The sequence below is a fragment of the Alligator sinensis genome, unplaced genomic scaffold (genome assembly GCF_000455745.1).
Source record: "Alligator sinensis unplaced genomic scaffold, ASM45574v1 scaffold1029_1, whole genome shotgun sequence".
In the NCBI taxonomy this organism is placed as follows: domain Eukaryota; kingdom Metazoa; phylum Chordata; order Crocodylia; family Alligatoridae; genus Alligator; species Alligator sinensis.
In genome coordinates, this window is record NW_005842425.1 from 1002553 (window position 1) to 1021231 (window position 18679).

The 18679-nt window shown below is 40.0% G+C and overlaps 1 protein-coding gene across 1 annotated transcript in view; it reads left to right on the forward strand.

Moving 5' to 3' along the window:
* FAT4 (FAT atypical cadherin 4) overlaps nucleotides 1-16210 on the forward strand; it is a 252930-nt gene extending 236720 nt beyond the window's left edge. Inside the window, exons 16-18 of the mRNA XM_014522959.2 lie at nucleotides 183-400; nucleotides 6325-6586; nucleotides 12779-16210. Of these exons, the coding sequence (XP_014378445.1) occupies nucleotides 183-400; nucleotides 6325-6586; nucleotides 12779-14652 (2354 nt within the window). The 3' untranslated portion in view covers nucleotides 14653-16210. The remainder of the gene's footprint in view (nucleotides 1-182; nucleotides 401-6324; nucleotides 6587-12778) is intronic.
* Nucleotides 16211-18679: the final 2469 nt, after the last annotated feature.

The window sequence follows — 18679 nt, forward strand, 5'->3', positions numbered from 1 at the left end:
GTCTCTCTCTCTCTTTCTCTTTTACTCACACTCCTACTAGTGCTGGTTCAGCCACATTGGCAAAAAGTAGAGAGGTGGAGGCTTCAGTCACTCCATTTTCTCCCAACTACCTGCTTGGAATTTGACAATTTCTGAGAAAGATAATTAGATATGCTCAACACTTTCCCTTACCTTTGTCCTAGATATGACTGCCGATACTGCCTTGTCATTAGAAGGTAAAGGACGCCTTGACTACCACATGAGCCAGAATAGGAAACGAGAATATCTGATGAGACATGGCACTCGTGATACTATTTTGGAGCCCCCAAATGTGAACCGTTTAGAAGTGAAATTCCGAACAAGGAGTGAGAATGGAATTTTAATTCATGTCCAGGAAAGCAGCAATTACACTACTGTGAAGGTAAAGATTATAACTAATGCTGACTTGATTTGATTAAACTGCCTGCTGTGATGTGATCAAAATCACTTCCTCTGTTACCTTTGCCCTTTTTTTGGAAAACATTTAAGCTTAGACTACTGCTGGGTACTATTCCAGGGTCATTCATCTTCCTAACTATTTCCTCATTATTTGCCAAAGTATCAAAAGATCTTAGTGGTTTTCTTTCTAATCAGTTTCATCGAGATTCTGAGTAATGACACCTCTAAGACTAGCAGGACCAGTGTTTGTTGCCGTATTTGATATCACTAATTAGTTACACTCTAAAGTGCAAGACTTCTCCCTCTTGGCCTTTTATCTTCCAATTCTCTTCCCCATGATGTCTAACTGCCAAACAAAACAACATGTTTTCATGAATTACTACTAACATACATGCCTCATCACACTGGGCAATTTTATGTTGGATCCAAAAAGTTATCCTTCTTGGAGTTTATCTTCTCCATTGAATGGAGATGTAAAGAAAGGGAGATAATTACCTGATTTGAGATGCGTAGGTGAATTCATGCTTCAGGCTCCATATAGCTTTGTCCCAAGTGTTTATCACTGCAGAAATTACCTTTCTCAAGAAAAAAACCGATGGGTTTAATCCCTGGCTTTGATTCAATCCACTTAGTCAGAATTCTTAATGAGTACAGCAGTGATGCTGGCAAACCTCTTTATTGCTCCAAGTTTCCTTGACTACTGTAAATCTTTCCAGTTTTTTTTCCCAGCTTTGAAAGGAACTCCTACATAAGATCACACTTTCTATAATTCAGCCAGCCATGTTATTGTCCCCCTGCCTGGTTTCCATTCTTACAAAGGGTATAGATTTTCTCTGACATTAGCAGCTTCCAAGAAATGCAGGATCCATAATCCATTTGCATGTAACTATTCCTCATCATTTAATATTAAAAGAATAGTTCACTATAACATTTTGAATTGGGTTGTATTAAATGAACAGGGAGTTTCCTTCCAGTCCAGATTCTAGCATCCTTTTTATATTACTTTTATCACTCATAATAGAGATATAAGAATCGATAGCTCTGTGATCTGAAAACTTAGCCATATGAAGTACAATTCCAGAAACCTGTGGCTAACTGTTGGGGGTAAGGGAAAGAAGCAGCCAAGATGGGGAGGTATGTAGGGCCAAGAGGAAGGGAGCAAGCTAGAGGGTGTGTGGCTCAGGGAGGTGGCTGCTGTGTGTTCAGTGGGGCAGAAACTTCTCCACTGGACTGCCCACCACCCATTTTATCCAATGACATTTAAATCTGAGCATCAGTGGTTCAGCTTCAAAGGAGCGTAAGAGAGGGACTGGATAAACACCTAACCAAGTGGCATGATAGAACATTTTGTTGGAAAGTCAGAGGAATGCAGGTCCAAACCCCATCTTGGTGGAGGAGGCCTAAAACCTGGGTCTTCTGTTTTCTGGGAAAGTGGCCTAACCCCTCCGCTTTAGAGTTACAACATGGGAGGGTCATCATCCTCCGCCACCCCAGCCCATCCCCTTGCTTTGTCCCACATATATAACCAAATACATGCCCAGCCAGTTCATAGCTTGCTGTGCATATGTTCAGTCTTGTGTGCACGCTTCTAGTTTAAGAACCAAAAATGCCCAAGGACATGGCCAGAAAACTGCCATTTAGGCACACAAAAGGAAAGAGAATTTTATCCATAAAGGCTATTTTGGTAAGTATCAGTAAGATCCTAAAAAAATGTCTATAATTACAGCAGAAAACCTCTATAAGCATTAAAAAAGGCTTCTGTGGCTAAAAAACACTAGCAGTATATTTACACTTAAATTCCATGTTGTTAATATTGGTGGAGGGGCACCAGCAAATGGAAGGCATGGGGTCCCAGCACCAGTTTTGGGCCAGATGGTAGGGATGAAGGTCTGAGGAATGAGGTCTGAGCTGTCCACCAGGACCTATAGATTAAGGAAGGAAAGTTAATCTGCCTTGCTCTTTTTATTGGTGGACAGTTCCCAGATGAATTACCTTAAAACTGAATTCTAGTTAAGCTTACATCCTAAACTGCAAGTTGTGACACTTGATTCATATAATCTGAAATGACACATACTTTGTGTCTTTCTTTTCTTCCTGCTTGTCCAAGGCTTCATGCCCACTCGACCTTAAGGCTTCTGTCAACATAAAAGATTTAGAGGTTCAGACTAACCACATACCTTCCTTCATGTACCATGATGCTCTACATACTGTGGCCAAATTATTAATCTTTTTGAGCTCAATTTAGAGACCCACTGACTTCCGTTCTGAATTTTTCAGCAACTGAATATGCACCACTTAGGAAATTAAGTTTACGCATATGAGTTTGAAAATATTGGCCCATCTTCCATATTAGCTTGATGTTTTGATTTGTATGGCCCTTTACAGTTACTGAATAGCAAGATAGTAATCACATGGTAATATCTGAATATCTTTAAAAGACAGCATATAATTATAATGATAGTCTCATTAACTTGTTCTTATTGTTTATCAAAATAATTGATATTATTACTATTAAATTATGGTACACCACTGCATTCTGCCATTTTTATATTCCGTTTAACTGATTTTAGTAAAATTATGATGGGATAAAATTAGAATAAAATAGTAACAAATTAGGTCCATCAAGCATTTCTATTTAAAAAAAAATGGATGTATTGGTATAAGTAGGCATCTCTTTATGATTTAGAACAGGGGTTGGCAGTGCTGTCTGGTGGTGGACTGGAACCATCCAGCTCAGGTCCAAGGCAGCTTGGTGCTAGGATGTGGCAACCACCACTGCTTCTCCCTACTGCCACTTCTCTCTGCCGTGCAACCAGAATGCAACATGAGCGAAGCCCCCTCACCCAGTGCTGACAAAGCTGCACACAGCCCATAGGTGACTGACCTCCAATTTAGAGGATTCTTTTATGTAGAAGGCAAAGGCACTAGAAATAGAAGCAGGGTTAATAATACTGGAAGAAATGAGAAAGCAGAAAAAGATAGCAGTGAGGATAATGAATCACTACAGTCATTTACAAAAGGATAAGGTGGATTCTCCAATTAAATCTGCAAATCAAAATCGTTTATCTTTCTAAACCTTATGCTTTAACTCTGCCAGAAGGGATGGAATATGTGCAGCAGTTACTTGATGGAATTGTCTTAAACGGATAAGCAGAGTATATGATCATAATGGTCCTTTCTTAAAATCTATGAACCCCTGTATTACAACATAATAATACTGAATAACTACAGATATGCCAGTTGGGCAAGTTAAAATACAATTATTTATGTCATATCTAAACCAGAAGGCTATACATTTTAAAGGGAATATGGTGTTGTAAAAGAAGAATATGATGTTTGTTCAACAAAGGGGACTTTATGACTTAACAATGCAGCCAAATGCTTCCCCTATATGGGATTCTATATTTTTGTTTAGGGGTTCAATCTGGTTGGTTTCACTGCCTTGGCCAGTCTCACTGCCTTGCAAATAAACCCCATAAATGGGCCCTTCGGTGTATAATCAGTATAAACCATTTGTTTCAAGTTTAGAAATATGGTGTCGTTCATGAAACTGGGAACCACATTCTTTCTTCCTGATTGAAGGAGTCGCAATCAAGTCTTGTCACTGGAAATTTTATATTTTCTATGTGCCAGTGCTCTGTTATTTATGAGCCTGTTAGCATTGGCCACATGCAATTTTAAAGAAAAAGAAAGTTCTTAAGGGTCATAAATCACTAGGGAATGTATTGGTTGTTGGCAGGTAGAAGAATTATATTATGTGGAGTTAGAAATTAAAGACCTGGGTTTAGTATTTCAGTAGGCCTTGAACTTACCATTTCATATATAGATTTTTTTTTTTGTTTAGAAGTCTAAAAATAAAAATGAAATTCTCTTAAGTCTTCATTCCTCTTCATCTATAAAAGTCCAAACAAATAAAAAGGAAAAAAAAACTTAATTGAAATGTAAGCTGCAAAAACTTCACTTAATATAAAAGTAATTGTTTTACAAATATTTTGAAGCTAACAAATGTGATGGATTTCAAACTAAGTTCCAAATGTGGGATTCCTCTTTTCTTGAGGCATAAGCCATATGCTACCTGAGTTTGCAAAAACAAAACCATCTTGTCTATTTTTTGCAGAACTTTATTGAGGATATTCTAAACCACAGACTCAGAAACTCTGATTTGTGGTACAGTTTTCTAAAAAGAGTCACGCATTAACCACTTTAATTCTATCTGATACATCAGGTATATCCAGGAAACAAACTTGACCCAAGTGGCAAAATGTACTAGGTACATTCTTACATTCCAGCAGTCATATAATTCAAACTCTTGCCAGGACATGAGCATGTTCTGGCAGCTGCGATAGAGCTAGTCTATATGATCAAACCTTTCAGCCTTCATATGTCATTTCTTTCACTAAGTTACAAAATGCACAGTATATAACAGTTTCTAGGAACTAAAAGTATTATCATCATATTAGCCAGTGCTTCCCCTCACACGTCCTAAGTAAACTTAATTTTTTCCTTGAATGAACTGTTTGACATTTAAGAAATAGTACAAATGCTATCAGTGGCTATAAATTATGGATATCCATGTCAGTTTATACCTGTGGACAACCCACAGGTGAGGACATGAAGAAAAATGTTAGGTTTTGTGCTTTTCTTTTTTTTTCAAACATGCACTATAAAGGGCTGGTGTGGAATATATAATGCATTGTAAAACAATGGCTTCATGTCTGACTGCCTTGGACAACTCCACTCTGAATAACCATGTACCTGTAACAGCTGAGTCAAGTTGGAAGAGTCTTTGGCATGAGTCCAGAATAGTGCTCAAACTCATGCCTCCATGGATCTTGCAATACAGTTTAACCACTCTGCCACCACATCTTCTCTGTAAAACAGGACTGACTGTCCAACTGGCACCCCATGGACTGCATGTGGCTTGTGAGGGGTTAAGTTGCAACCACCAGGCTCCTGCTTGACCACCTTTCCCATTCTCACTCTGGCTGTAACAGCAGTCAGGATTTCTGGGCTCCCCCTTCTACCTCTGACTGCCACTTCCTGTCCCCGCGGTAGGAGGTGGGAGAACGTGGTGCAGGGAGCCAAGGATGAGTCTAGGGCGGTACGGGCACATGGTGAGGTGGCAGGGAAGTATGCACATGGGCTCACAATACAGCAGCAGAGGCACCCATGTGGGGTGTGGCTTGGGGGTCCATGGCTCATTTTGGCATGGCCCATGGGGCGTGTGACCTCTGGCTACTTGGACAGCCCTAATGTAAAAAAATATATATGGTTCAGTGTGGAACTGGGAGGACTGACATCTCTCAGACCACCGTGTCCCATGCATTTTTTTTCTGGATACATGCTATGTCCTAATGAAAACTACATACATATGCTTTGGGATAAGGACAATTTATATTTGTTTTATAAAGTACCTGACATCTTAATGCTAAATAAGCAGAAGGTTATGTATGCTGAAAAAATATGTTTTGTCTACTTGTTTTCAGAGTACTCTCCTGCTCTGAAACACTGGAAATTTTTTCTTCTAGGGGAATGTCTGAAAAAAAGATAGATAAGGTGGGAAAGGCAAAACAATTTTCAAGGAAAGAATTGTTTGCCTAATTGAACATCTTCAAAGCAAAGATATAAGATACAATTAATATAAGTGTAACTATCTATCCTTTTACTCTAGTAACTTCTTAGTAGGGTAATATAAAATATTTTGTTTTCAGAAGCCATTTCTCTGTATGACTAAATAACCACTGATGTGCATGGGGTTGGGGTGAGGGGCATCTATATGCATCTGTATAATAGTTAAATTATTTTAATTACTGTGATTGACATCAGAAGGCATTATATTTTATTTAAGATGCATTGTTACAATTTTAAAAATACGTTGTATGCCTTTTTCTTTTTTTTATCTCTTAGATAAGAAGTGGCAAAGTGCATTACACGTCTGATGCTGGAACTGCTGGGAAAGTGGAGAGGAATATTCAAGAAGTTTACACAGCAGATGGGCAATGGCATTCTCTCCTTATTGAAAAGAATGGGTCTGCTACTATTTTGTCTGTCGACAGGGCCTACAGCAGAGACATTCTGCATGTCACACAAGATTTTGGAGGACTTAATGTCCTTACAGTTTCCTTGGGAGGGATCCCACCTAACCATGCTCCTAGAAGTACCAGTGCTGGTAAGAAAACTGTGTGCGCGTGTGTGTGTGTGTGTGTGTGTGCATGCAAACATATTTAATTTTTTTTTTAAATGCTTCCTTAGGAGCCACTTATTTAATTACAACCATTTAAACTTGAAACTCCAAAAAGGGGTCTTATGTGTTTAAACATTTGAAAGAAATAATGTAGCAATTTATTATTAGGATAAAGTCTGCACATTTTAGCCTTGACAGCTTCTATTTTAAGTCAAGGAAAGTTTTGCCTAAGTGAAGACTAAGGATTTGATCCTTTCTTACATCTTTTGACATATTTCTGTTTCAAAGAAATATGTTTAGTCTTTGTTGCTTTATAGTCATGAGGCAGTGAATAAATCATGCAGTTTGGCTAGTATCAGTGGATATATTCTTAGCTAGCTAGAATAATGTAAATCTAGACAAATCCTTCTCCCAGGCAAAGTTGCTAACTGAAAATTTTGTCTCACTAGGGGTTGGGTAAAAACTGCAGGATATGGATGCCTGGCAAGTGTTAAAAAAAATGGCATGATCAGGATGGGAGGAATTTTTTTCTGTGTCCCAAACATTGTGCCACCTCCCATGCCAGACATGCATGACAGAAAACAAACATGCCTAGGATGGCAAAATTCTTCCCAACCCAGTCATGCCACTGCTGAGCTACCCCAGGTCAAACTGGCAGATTGGGCTGGGGGCAGCTCTGTCCCAGACCCAGGCTGCACAGAGCATCCCACAAGTTCCAGACCCTTGGCTGTTTGGCAGGTTTGAGTCCAACGTGGGTTCAAGACTCAGGGATGGGTGTGACAATTAGCTGATTGTCAGACCCAGCCATGATAGTTCCTGGCTAATTCAAGACCCTGAGCTGCTGGGGCAAGTCCAATAATCAGCTGATTTTTCAGGCTTGATCTCAACAGTCCCAGGCCCACTTTGAGACCCAGGACTGTCCAGGGTAGATTCATAGATTGTTAGAGGCTGGGATTGTTAGGGACCTTGCAGATCATCGAGTCCAGCCCCCCCTGCTCTAGGCAGGAAGACAACTAGAATTAGGTGACCCCAGTGAGGTGACAGTCCAGTCTCCTCTTGAAAACCTCCAGGGTAGGTGACTGCACCACCTCTGGTGGGAGTTAGTTCCACAGTATGGACACCCTGACAGTGAAGGAGTTTTTCCTGGTATTAAGCCTGAAGTGGCCTTCCAGTTTATATCCATTGGTCCTGGCCTTCCTCAGGGGTGCCCTAGTGAACAGTTGTTCACTGAGTTCCTGATGCACTCCTCAGTAGGTCTGATAATCAGTTAATTTTGGCCCAGCCCAAGGACAGCCTAGCAGCACTCATAATTATTGGATGTCCTGGGGCACTGGAACCCTGGAATCAATGACCCTGGGGTCCCTCTGCATTTGGACATTTAAAAAGTGTGCATTCAGCCAGGCTCTCTGCAACCCGGTATTTTTAAGTGCCTTGTCCTGCAGCCTGCATGGGGGCTACAAGGCAAGGCAGGAAAGGCTGCTGGGCTCAGGGGTTGCCAGGCTCCCAGCAACCAAAGCCCTTTGGCTCCCCCTGCCTGGGAGCCTTGCAACCCACTCTCCCATCAGCTGATTTTTGGCACCAGAACCAGCATCATCCTGTTCCTAATGCTGATCACCATCTGATAATCCGTTGATTGTAAGCACTGTCTTGAGTATGCTACATATTCAATTTAACAAGCCACAAAGATGTTCCTTATTTTGGGGGACTAACTTTTTTGTGTTTGGTTTGCCACTTTATGGCATCATATATCAACTGAATGTGTAGCACTTTATTCCTGTTTATGGTGCAATTAACACATTAATTTCACCATAAACGTAACGTGACAGGGGCTTTGGTCTGTTGTCAATATGATTCCAATGGTTTCTGAAGTCAACTTTCTTCTGCTTTTTGCTACTGTCAGATGAAGAAAGAGTAGGATTTATTTGTGAGCAGCAGAAACCACAGTTAGAAACACCCACTGAACACCATAAAACTGTTAAGAAGTAGATTAATTGCTTCTGAGATTTAGGCAACTGCCCAAGACTCTGGCAACAGAAATGGACAACACTTTAGTTGATATTATTTTTCTTATGATAAATAAGATGGAAGTGATTTTTATCTACAAACTGTGAAGTATGCCAAGGGTTTTAAAAGTCTTTATTTTGAAAACCGTCCTAGCTTACTGAATTATCACCAGATAAAGTAATTTGACTGCTACAAGTTACCACTTCATGTTTTTGGCTGTTTCCAATGTAAACAATGATTTCCATGTATTGAGAGATGAGGTGTGATATCCCCTCTGCCCTTTTTGCATTTGTATTTGATGACCAACCAACAATATGCACATAAAAAATAAAAGACACTTCCAGCAGAAAGGGAACAAACAAAAATCAGGATGATTACTCCACACTCACACTGACTGGTAGGGAAATAAATTATGGGTGTCTGGCTTGCTTTAGGAATGCACAGTCCAAAATCTCTTTTTCATATGCTCTTTTTTAAATATTGGATTACACTATGAATGATGTAGAAAGATTTGCAGTGGGGAGAGAGAAAACTCTGCATTCAAAATATCTGGAGAACTAGAACAGAAGGACAAAAACATAAGCAGGTGACATTTCCAAATACATGAAATCAGTAAATCCCATAATGCTGCCAAACCCAACTAGACATGACAAAATCCCAGTTGTTGCATATTATATCAGGGCAGTACTAAAAAGGGACACCAGGAATGAAATGAGCAAACCCTTCATTTTGCTTTCTTCCCCACCTAAATCCTTAATTTCCTCTTTATTCAGAAGTATGAAAAGAAGAGAAAATGAATATATTTGAGTAACCAATGTAAGGATACCCAGTATTTTCACAAAGGAAAATTACCTCATGGTATAGCAATAGTATAAAATCTAGCAGTATTTTTATAGCCTTTTCATACTGTGACTTGCAGCCCTGAGCGAAACATCTGACGCTGGGGTAAAAATAAAAACAGGCTGTCATTCCTAACATCGGAAAATGTTCGGTCTGCAAAGTAATAACCCTTAAAATATGAAATCCTTTACAAAATCATGCTATCTAATGCACCTTCACTACATCAACTATATCATGGAAGAGGCAGTGTTTATGCTGTGCTTCTTTAGAGTCTTTTACAATGTTTTATGTTAGTATAAATATTAGTGCGTTCTCACTTTCAACAATATTTCTACCCAAGAAGCCTTCTCGGACATAAATAATGAATGCATTTTTTGCTTTTAAAGTGTGATGTTTCAGAATGCATTTTTCCCTCATCAATTCTTTATATTATAGTCTATATAAAATTTTTTTTGAATAGTTTCCTCAAAGCATGTACTCTAGAGTATATTCTAAAGTCCATCAATTTGAGTTTCAGGAGAAATGGAAAGTTTTTAAGCTGACTCTTAAAGGTTTGCAGTGACTTATTCCCATAAGTTAAGGACGGATTTCTAGATAGATACTATCATAAGTGAAGTCAGAATTTTCAAATGTTGGTACCTAAACATAACATTTTTGTACTATACCAAGTCAGGCCCTGGGGCAGCCAAGTCACCCCAAGCAGCCACCTGGATCCCACCTTACTTGCTGCCTCTGGCCTCTCAGTGTCCCACTTTGTCTCACCTGCCAAGCCTTGATGTTTCAATTGGACTGGGAGGTTGACCCTAGAGGTCAGGGGATTTCACTTCAGGTCCTAAATCCTTGTTTGAGCTATGGCCCCTTGGCCTTGGCTCACTTTGCTCTGGCTGGGCCACTCTGTCTGAGGTCCACTCTCCCGGGCTCCAGCTACCCCTCCAGCCATCCCCTCTGGGCCACTTGGCCCCTGTCTCCTGCCACACACTACAGTCTTCAGTTGATATCAGCGCTTCTTTCAGGTCTGCTTGCAGCTTCCAATTTCTTGGAGCTCACAGCCTTAGCCCCCGTTCACTATCTGGGCCCTTTTGAAAGGTTTAGGACCTGGGGTGGCTTTCTCCTCCCCTACACCCACAATGTTTGAACAGTGTTCTGGTTCAAACTTCAATACAATGAGAAAATATGAGCATCTGCTTCTAAACGAAAGGTTCCCCCCGGCCCCCACTCTGAGTCAATGTCATACTGTGTTAACAAGCTAAAACATAAGGCCAAAATACTTAGCTCTGCTGCCCAGTGATGCAGGAGCTTCCTTGCAGCTCCCTGCAGTCTGGGGTCATTCTTCCTTGGCAGGTCAGAGTTAGCCTATTCTGAGGCCTCTATTCTGAGGTCTTGGTTTCTAAACCCCTCTCTGGGTTTCCTGGCCCACTACTTCTGCCATAGACCTGTCAGTCACTGGCTGCACCTGGAACTAATAGTGGCCCCTGGCCACTATTATTCCCTCCAGGGGCCTGGAGCCAGCCAGCTGCTCTCTGGCTGCCTCTCTCTCTCAGTAATGGGGTCAGGGTCTCTATTACAGTAGGCAAAGCCCTGACTTTTCAGAAGTACAGAAGTCATGTTCAGTTCTGGACTACTCATTTTTTCTCAGGGCTGCTGAAAAATGGTATGTTTATTTTAGTATGTCTCTGTGGCGGTAGGTGCCAGCAATTAGGGACTCCGGTAATGAGATGACACAAGTGTATACTTGTTAGTTTTAGGTTTTGACCATCATTAATTACATCTCAAAAGCTTCAAAATCTTGATTTAATAAACTTTAAAAAATGAAAACTTTTACATATGTTTTAATATCACTTTTAAAGGCCATACTCAAAACCATCTTTGGACAGACTGTTGATTTGCTTGTGTGTTGTTATCCTCCAATAATTTCTGTACACAGCATATGAAAAGCATTTATCCTAAAAATGTGCTTAGATGTGTCTGATAAATGTTGTGCTAGAACCTCTCTGGAATGATCCTTCCTTATTTAGTCTTGCTATTGCTTCTTAACACTTTTACCTAGCAGAATTCAGTACTTGTTTAATTTGCACTGAAAGTGAAATTTTATTTAGACATTTATGAACAAATGATCCATTAAATCACTCAGGGACATAATTAACAAAAGAAACACATTCTTAAAATATGGTCCTAAACCAGGACCAGTTTTTTATGTCATTTACATCATTGTAAATGTTTAATAATCCCAGTGAATTCAGTGGAGTTATCCCAGGTTTACACTAACAGAGTTGAGATCAGGGGGAATCTAAATGAAACAAAATATTTTTTCAAGATAAATTCACTGGAAAACAGTTGGTGCCCAGGTACACCTCTGAAATCAGTAAGATCATATGATTATGAGCCTTATTTGGTCCACAAATTTACACTGAAGGCTGACTAAAGTTACTTCAGTAAGCAAAGACTATTGCTCTCAATATTATGTTCATAGGTTACCCATTATTATGTTCCTAGGTTACCCTCTACATGATACAGCTGCATGTTCAAATTATTTATCACACTATAAAAAGTTCCAACCAGCTAGAGTTAGACCTCAAAAACGTGTACTAACTTTATAGATGGTTGGTGTCCAGCTTCAATTTGCACGTGAAGCAACGTCTCCCCTGGGACTGGGAGCCCTGTCGGCTGACCCTGCTCCCAGCAGCAGGGGTGCACTATGCCCAGCTGGGAGTCCCGCAGTTGAGGGGAGACTCAGCCCTGGAAGCTGCCAACTCTGGGTCCCAACAGTGACTCCATGTCTGCTGGGACCTAGAGTCCTGCATGCTTGGCCCTGGCAGCGTGTCTCCTTCTGGTGCTGGAACCTAGATGGGTTCCAGCAGCTGCAGGGGTGGCTGCAATCTCCCAGTCCTGGTGGTGCATGGAGCCTCCAGGGGTGGGAGGTCACAACTGCTTCAGTCTCCCAATCTTGGGAGTGTGTGAAACACCCACATCTGGGAGACTGTGACTGCTGTGCTCTCCTAGCTTCAGGGGTACATTAAGTCCCTGGGGCTGGGAGATCATGGCTGTCATGATCTCCGAAGTCTGGGGGCTTCATGCACCCCTGTGGTTGGGAGATCATGGGAGCTGCATATCCTACATGAGGAGGTACATGGGATGCCCCTGTGGGTAAGAGCCCCCTCAACTGAGCTTGTGGGTAAGAGCCCCCTCCCAGCTGCAGGAACTTGCTGGTACAGGGGTAGCCCAGGATCTTTTTCCTTTTTTGTTCCTGGACATTGAAAGCCTTTATGCATGAGGCTAAGCCATATGGACCTTGTATTTTGACGTTGTAGAGTAATGCTTTATTTTTCTCCCTAGGTTTTGATGGCTGTATTGAGTATGTGAAGTATGGTGGAGAAAGCCTTCCTTTCACCGGAAAGCACAGCCTTGCTACCATATCCAAAACAGATCCCTCTGTGAAGACTGGTTGCCGAGGTCCCAATGTTTGTGCCAGCAATCCTTGCTGGGGTGAATTGATGTGCATTAACCAATGGTATGCCTATAAATGTGTCCCTCCAGGAGCTTGTGCCTCCAACCCCTGCCAGAATGGTGGCAGCTGTGAACCTGGTACACATTCAGGATTTACATGCAGCTGTCCTGAGTCATACGCAGGAAGAACATGTGAGAAGGTAGTGGCTTGCCTTGGTATCCTGTGTGCCCAGGGACATGTGTGCAAGGGTGGAGTCAATGGAGGCCACATGTGCGTCCCTAGCCCTCATCCAGCAGAGCTCTCCCTGCCACTCTGGGCTGTACCTGCTATTGTGGGCAGTTGTGCTACAGTTCTTGCTCTGCTTGTCCTTAGCCTGATCCTGTGTAACCAGTGCAGGGGAAAGAAGGCAAAAGGGCAGAAAGAGGAGAAGAAAAAGGAAAAGAAGAAAAAAGGAAGCGAGAATGTTGCATTTGATGATCCTGACAACATTCCGCCTTATGGAGATGACATGACTGTCAGGAAGCAGCCTGAAGGGAACCCTAAACCTGATATAATTGAAAGAGAAAACCCTTACCTCATCTATGATGAGACAGACATTCCACATAACACAGAAACTATACCTAGTGCTCCTTTGGCTTCCCCTGAACCTGAGATAGAGCACTATGACATTGAAAATGCAAGCAGTATTGCTCCTTCAGATGCAGACATCATTCAACATTATAAGCAGTTTCGGAGTCATACTCCCAAATTCTCTATTCAGAGGCACAGCCCACTAGGCTTTGCAAGGCAATCTCCCATGCCACTAGGAGCAAGCAGTTTGACTTACCAGCCTTCATACAGCCAGGGGCTACGGACAACTTCCTTAAGTCACTCTGCGTGCCCTACTCCCAACCCTTTGTCTCGTCACAGCCCTGCTCCATTTTCCAAATCATCAACTTTCTACAGAAACAGCCCAGCACGGGAACTGCATCTTTCAATAAGAGAAGGGAGCCCATTAGAGATGCACAATGATGTCTGCCAGCCTGGCATATTTAACTATGCCACTAGATTAGGAAGAAGAAGTAAGAGTCCCCAGACAATGGCAACTCATGGTTCCAGCAGACCAGGAAGTCGCCTAAAGCAACCAATAGGACAAATTCCTCTGGAGACTGCCCCTCCTGTAGGGCTCTCTATTGAAGAGGTGGAGAGACTTAACACTCCTCGTCCTAGAAATCCAAGCATCTGTAGTGCTGACCATGGAAGGTCTTCTTCAGAGGAGGACTGCAGAAGGCCACTGTCCAGAACAAGGAATCCAGCTGATGGTATTCCAGCTCCAGAATCATCATCTGATAGCGACTCCCATGAGTCTTTTACTTGCTCAGAGATGGAATATGACAGGGACAAGCCCATGGCATACACTTCCAGAATGCCAAAATTATCTCAAGTCAATGAGTCAGATGCAGATGATGAAGACAATTATGGGGCTAGGCTGAAGCCTAGGAGATACCCTGGCCGTAGAGCTGAGGGTGGGCCTGTGGGCACACAAGCAACAACATCCAATGTTGCTGAAAACACATTGCCCATGAAGCTTGGACAGCAAGCTGGAAATTTCAACTGGGACAACCTTTTGAACTGGGGCCCAGGCTTTGGGCATTATGTGGATGTTTTTAAAGATTTGGCATCACTTCCAGAAAAGGCAGCAGCAGCAGCAGCAAATGAAGAAAGCAAAGGTGGTACAATAAAGCCTGTTTCCAAAGATGGGGAAGCAGAACAATATGTATAGACTTTATGTACTGGTATTATGAAATTGCAAAAACATGAAACAATGAGACCATTGTATGGTTAAGGATAGGTGAAGGTCAGCATTTGAACCGTAGGCCAGTTTGGTTGGAGGAGACTTTAAAAAAATAATAACCATTATGCTGCTGAAACAAACTCAGAACATTTTTTAATTTAATTATGCTTGGGTGAATTCATTTCTCCTGCATGCATTATAGTTTAAAAACAAGATATTCAGCATGCAGCATTGGGCAAGATTTTCCTATTTACCATTGTTCAGTTTGTGATTTTTAAATTAATAATACTTTGTTCTGAAAATGAACTCAAAAGTTTTTATTGTGGGAAGTGTGTGTATTGTCTTCATTTAATAACTCATTGTGCAATGCAAGAGTATTGAGGATTTCATTTTCCTTGAGAAATGCATGGGAGAGGGAGTGTAAATGAAGGAATTACACTACTAAGGTTTCTCAGCAAATGGATTTACCATATCCTGCAGTTGCTCATATGTATACTTTAAGGAACAAATAAGCTTGAGTAATTGCTAGCAAAAGTGATGCAAGTCTTATCCATACAAGAGGTGCTAAAAGCGGCTCAAGCTGGTCAGCACTTTAGGGGGTTTGGTTTGGTTTTTCTTTGTGCTTTTTTGTTGTTGTTGCTTTTGTTTTAATTGACAAAGTTGTGTGAGAGCTTCTGAATCCCTATGGAATTTGTTTTGGATGCTTGTTCCCTTCCCCGAGTCCCTCCCGTGTTTTTGACTGGAGTGAAATTATTGGATTTATTGGATCAAACAGTTGTCATAGTCTAGAGAGGCAATGGATTGAAAGGCAGTGTGGTCTAGTGGATAGAAGCCAAGAATTCCTGGATTCTAATCTCATCTCTGCTGCTGAATCATTATACAACCTTGGTCAAGTTATTCAACCTCTCAATTTTCCAGTTTCCCCACCTGTAAAATGGGATGATGATGATAATAATACTTACTTTACCTACCTCACAGGGCTGTTGTGAGGATTAATTAGTTAACGTCTGTAAAGTGCTGAAAAGTTATAAAGCACTATAATAAGTATTATCATAATTATTATTAAAGCACTGCCTAGCCTACATGACCTTGGAGTGGCATTTTCTACATAATTTTCTATGACAGAACTTTTGAATTATTATTTATTATATAGAAGAATTGCTGCACTCTAGTATTTTGGAGCTGACATGAGGGAAAACTACTAGTAGATTCACTTAATGTAGCTTGCCATTTTCCCCACATCTCCTGAAGTTTTAGGATAAGTAGAAATTCACAAAACCGTAAGTGTTCATGCAGATCAAATGATCCTATTGTACTGTGTAAAAACTTCCAATTTTTGTTTGTTTGTTTGTTTTTACCTAAGCTGTGTTTTGATATCAATATTTTCCTATGCTGAATAGTTTTCTTACTTTCAGGGAAGGTAAGAAAAATACTTTTTTTACATTTGTTACTTATGTAACATCCATATTTTTCACATTTTGATAAAATTGTAACATACTGTATGCTTTCTACTTGTAAATGCCAATAATAGAATTAAAATATTTATTTAAAATGTTTAGTGCAAATAATTGGAAATACTTCTTTATTTCTCTATTGTTACACCTGGATATTCCTTTTAACAAGCACATGGATGCTAATGTACAACATATGCAACAATCTGTTATGGTCACTCAATTCCACTAACTCCTAAGTGTCAGCACATGATTCCCTAATGCTAGCCAAACAGGAAATCTAAACTCTGAATTAAAATGGTATTCTATCAGGCTGGTGGGAAAACATATTGGAAAAGTAGCACATGCATCCACTGTATGTATGAAATTCATCACTATCCTGACAGTCAGCACATGGCCTATGCCCTGTTTCAATCCCACTTGATCCTTGTGGGGATGCCCTTTGCAAAGGAGGGAATTTCACCCAGCATGAAGGAATGAGTTGGCACCTCATTCTGGCATTTTAGGAGTGGCTTTGATGTTTTCAAGAAGGCAAGGCATTACTCTCTTCTGAGAAAATGGAAAAATGGTGAGCGTTGTATTTTGAGGCCATGAGAGAGATTGAAAGGAATAAAATCACTTTATACCAAAACCACATATATACAGTTATAGGTATACATTTGCATAGTTTTTTGCAGGGGACATAGCTAGAAACTAATTCTATATTTTTAACATATTTTGATCTTCGTTCAAACCCTAAATTTTCTCTGGCATAATCTAACTAGAAATATGAGAGAAAGAGAACTTTGTTCAAACAACAGGGCTTTTTCCCTCCAAATAACCACGCAGGTTTCATTTTTATCAAAAAGTTAATCAAACTTTTGAATGCTGCTTACATTTAAACCAATGAAGGAAACTGTAAGCCATGGAAAATGTACGGCTGTTAGTTCAAGAGATGAGTTTCAAGTGCACAATTCGTTATGGTGAACTTTTTTTTCTCCTTTTTTATTTTTTTAAAGTTTTCTTATGCATTACTGTCTTTGTTTTAGACTTATTGGTCATCTTGTCTCTGAACTAACAATGGGGAGCTGACACACTCTTTTGGCTAAATTGCTGCTGTTTCCAAGTTGTCGCCCACTAGTCAAAATATTCAGCAGAAGATAATGGGCCAGAACAGTACACATTTGTATATAAGTACTTACATCTGAAATAACAGGAGATCCACAAATGATTTCTCAGTTTGAGAACTTACTGTAATTAAACATCTGTCAAAAAGCTGTATGTTTGGTTTGAATATTATCCTCTAATACCAACTGTACTGGATCCAAGCAGTGATTTTAACAACGCATGAAAGCTTCACTGAACAAAATCTTTTGAAATTAACACCAAACATATTGAGACTTACATTATGCCAGTTAAAAACTCTGAGATTATCAGTTTATTTTGTTACAGGAAAATAATATACAATGTGGGTTTACACAGAATTGATGGCATTTCTTTAAAGTGGTTTTCAATCTACACATTTGCAGTGCATTGATCTAAGCTCCTTTTTTCACTATGTCTGTGATAGGTTAAAAAACACATTTCATTATTTACAGATTTCCCTATTTCTGATCCCCATTTCTGATCTTCAGATAAAGAAGCAAATAGTTATTTTATGGAGTCTCACCACATAATCAATTTCTACTCAGATACATTCGCCAAGTCTTAGAGTATGTTACAAAGCTGTGTCAATAAAGAGACTAACACACCACACATAATATATTCAAACTGTAACCAGGATCATTGCTAAATATTAAAAATAATCTTTACAGATCTTATATAGAATAGCTCTTCTAAACTCTCATATCGGTCTGAATTTCTGAGTTATTCTGTAGTTTCATGGTCTGCAGCTAGTAATTTGTGACTGATGGACTGCAAAACAAAACGTTACTTTTTAGGGTAAAATCCTATTTAACCACTTCCTATTCTTTTCCAAGATAATCAGATATGGAGAGCTTATATTTGGTTATATTGTGCCATTGATTTGTAAGCAGAATTGAACTGATATGGCACAGTTCTGCCTAGTAATCTATAACTGCTTATAAGCACACCACAAAGGATTGAATAGAAACAAGGAAGTCTCCATCATAGTCCTTTCCCCTTCACATCCTGAAGAAAAGGCAAGGCAATGATTCTTCAAAACACTTTTCATGGCAGTAACTTTAGTTACATGTGCAATCCCTTTGAAGTCAATAGCATGATTTGATAAATAAAGTTATGCACTTACCCCACTGTTTGCAAGATTTAAAGACTGATTAGACTCCAGAAAAATGTTTTTAAAAATGATTGATGGCAATGGTTATTGTGTCAATGTAACCCAGGATAAAACTTGTCTCCAAATGTTCCAGTTTGCTTTCTTTAATAATATTATATCCAGACTTATATGGGATGGACTAATGACATATATATCCTTTTCATCCTTTCATATATATATATGAATGAAAAAATACACAGAAAAAGACAAGTAGAATTCAGTCCCAAGTTCTTTAAAGTAAATTGTACTTCTATTTGTCATGTCCCCTATGAATGATCAGGCCTTGAAT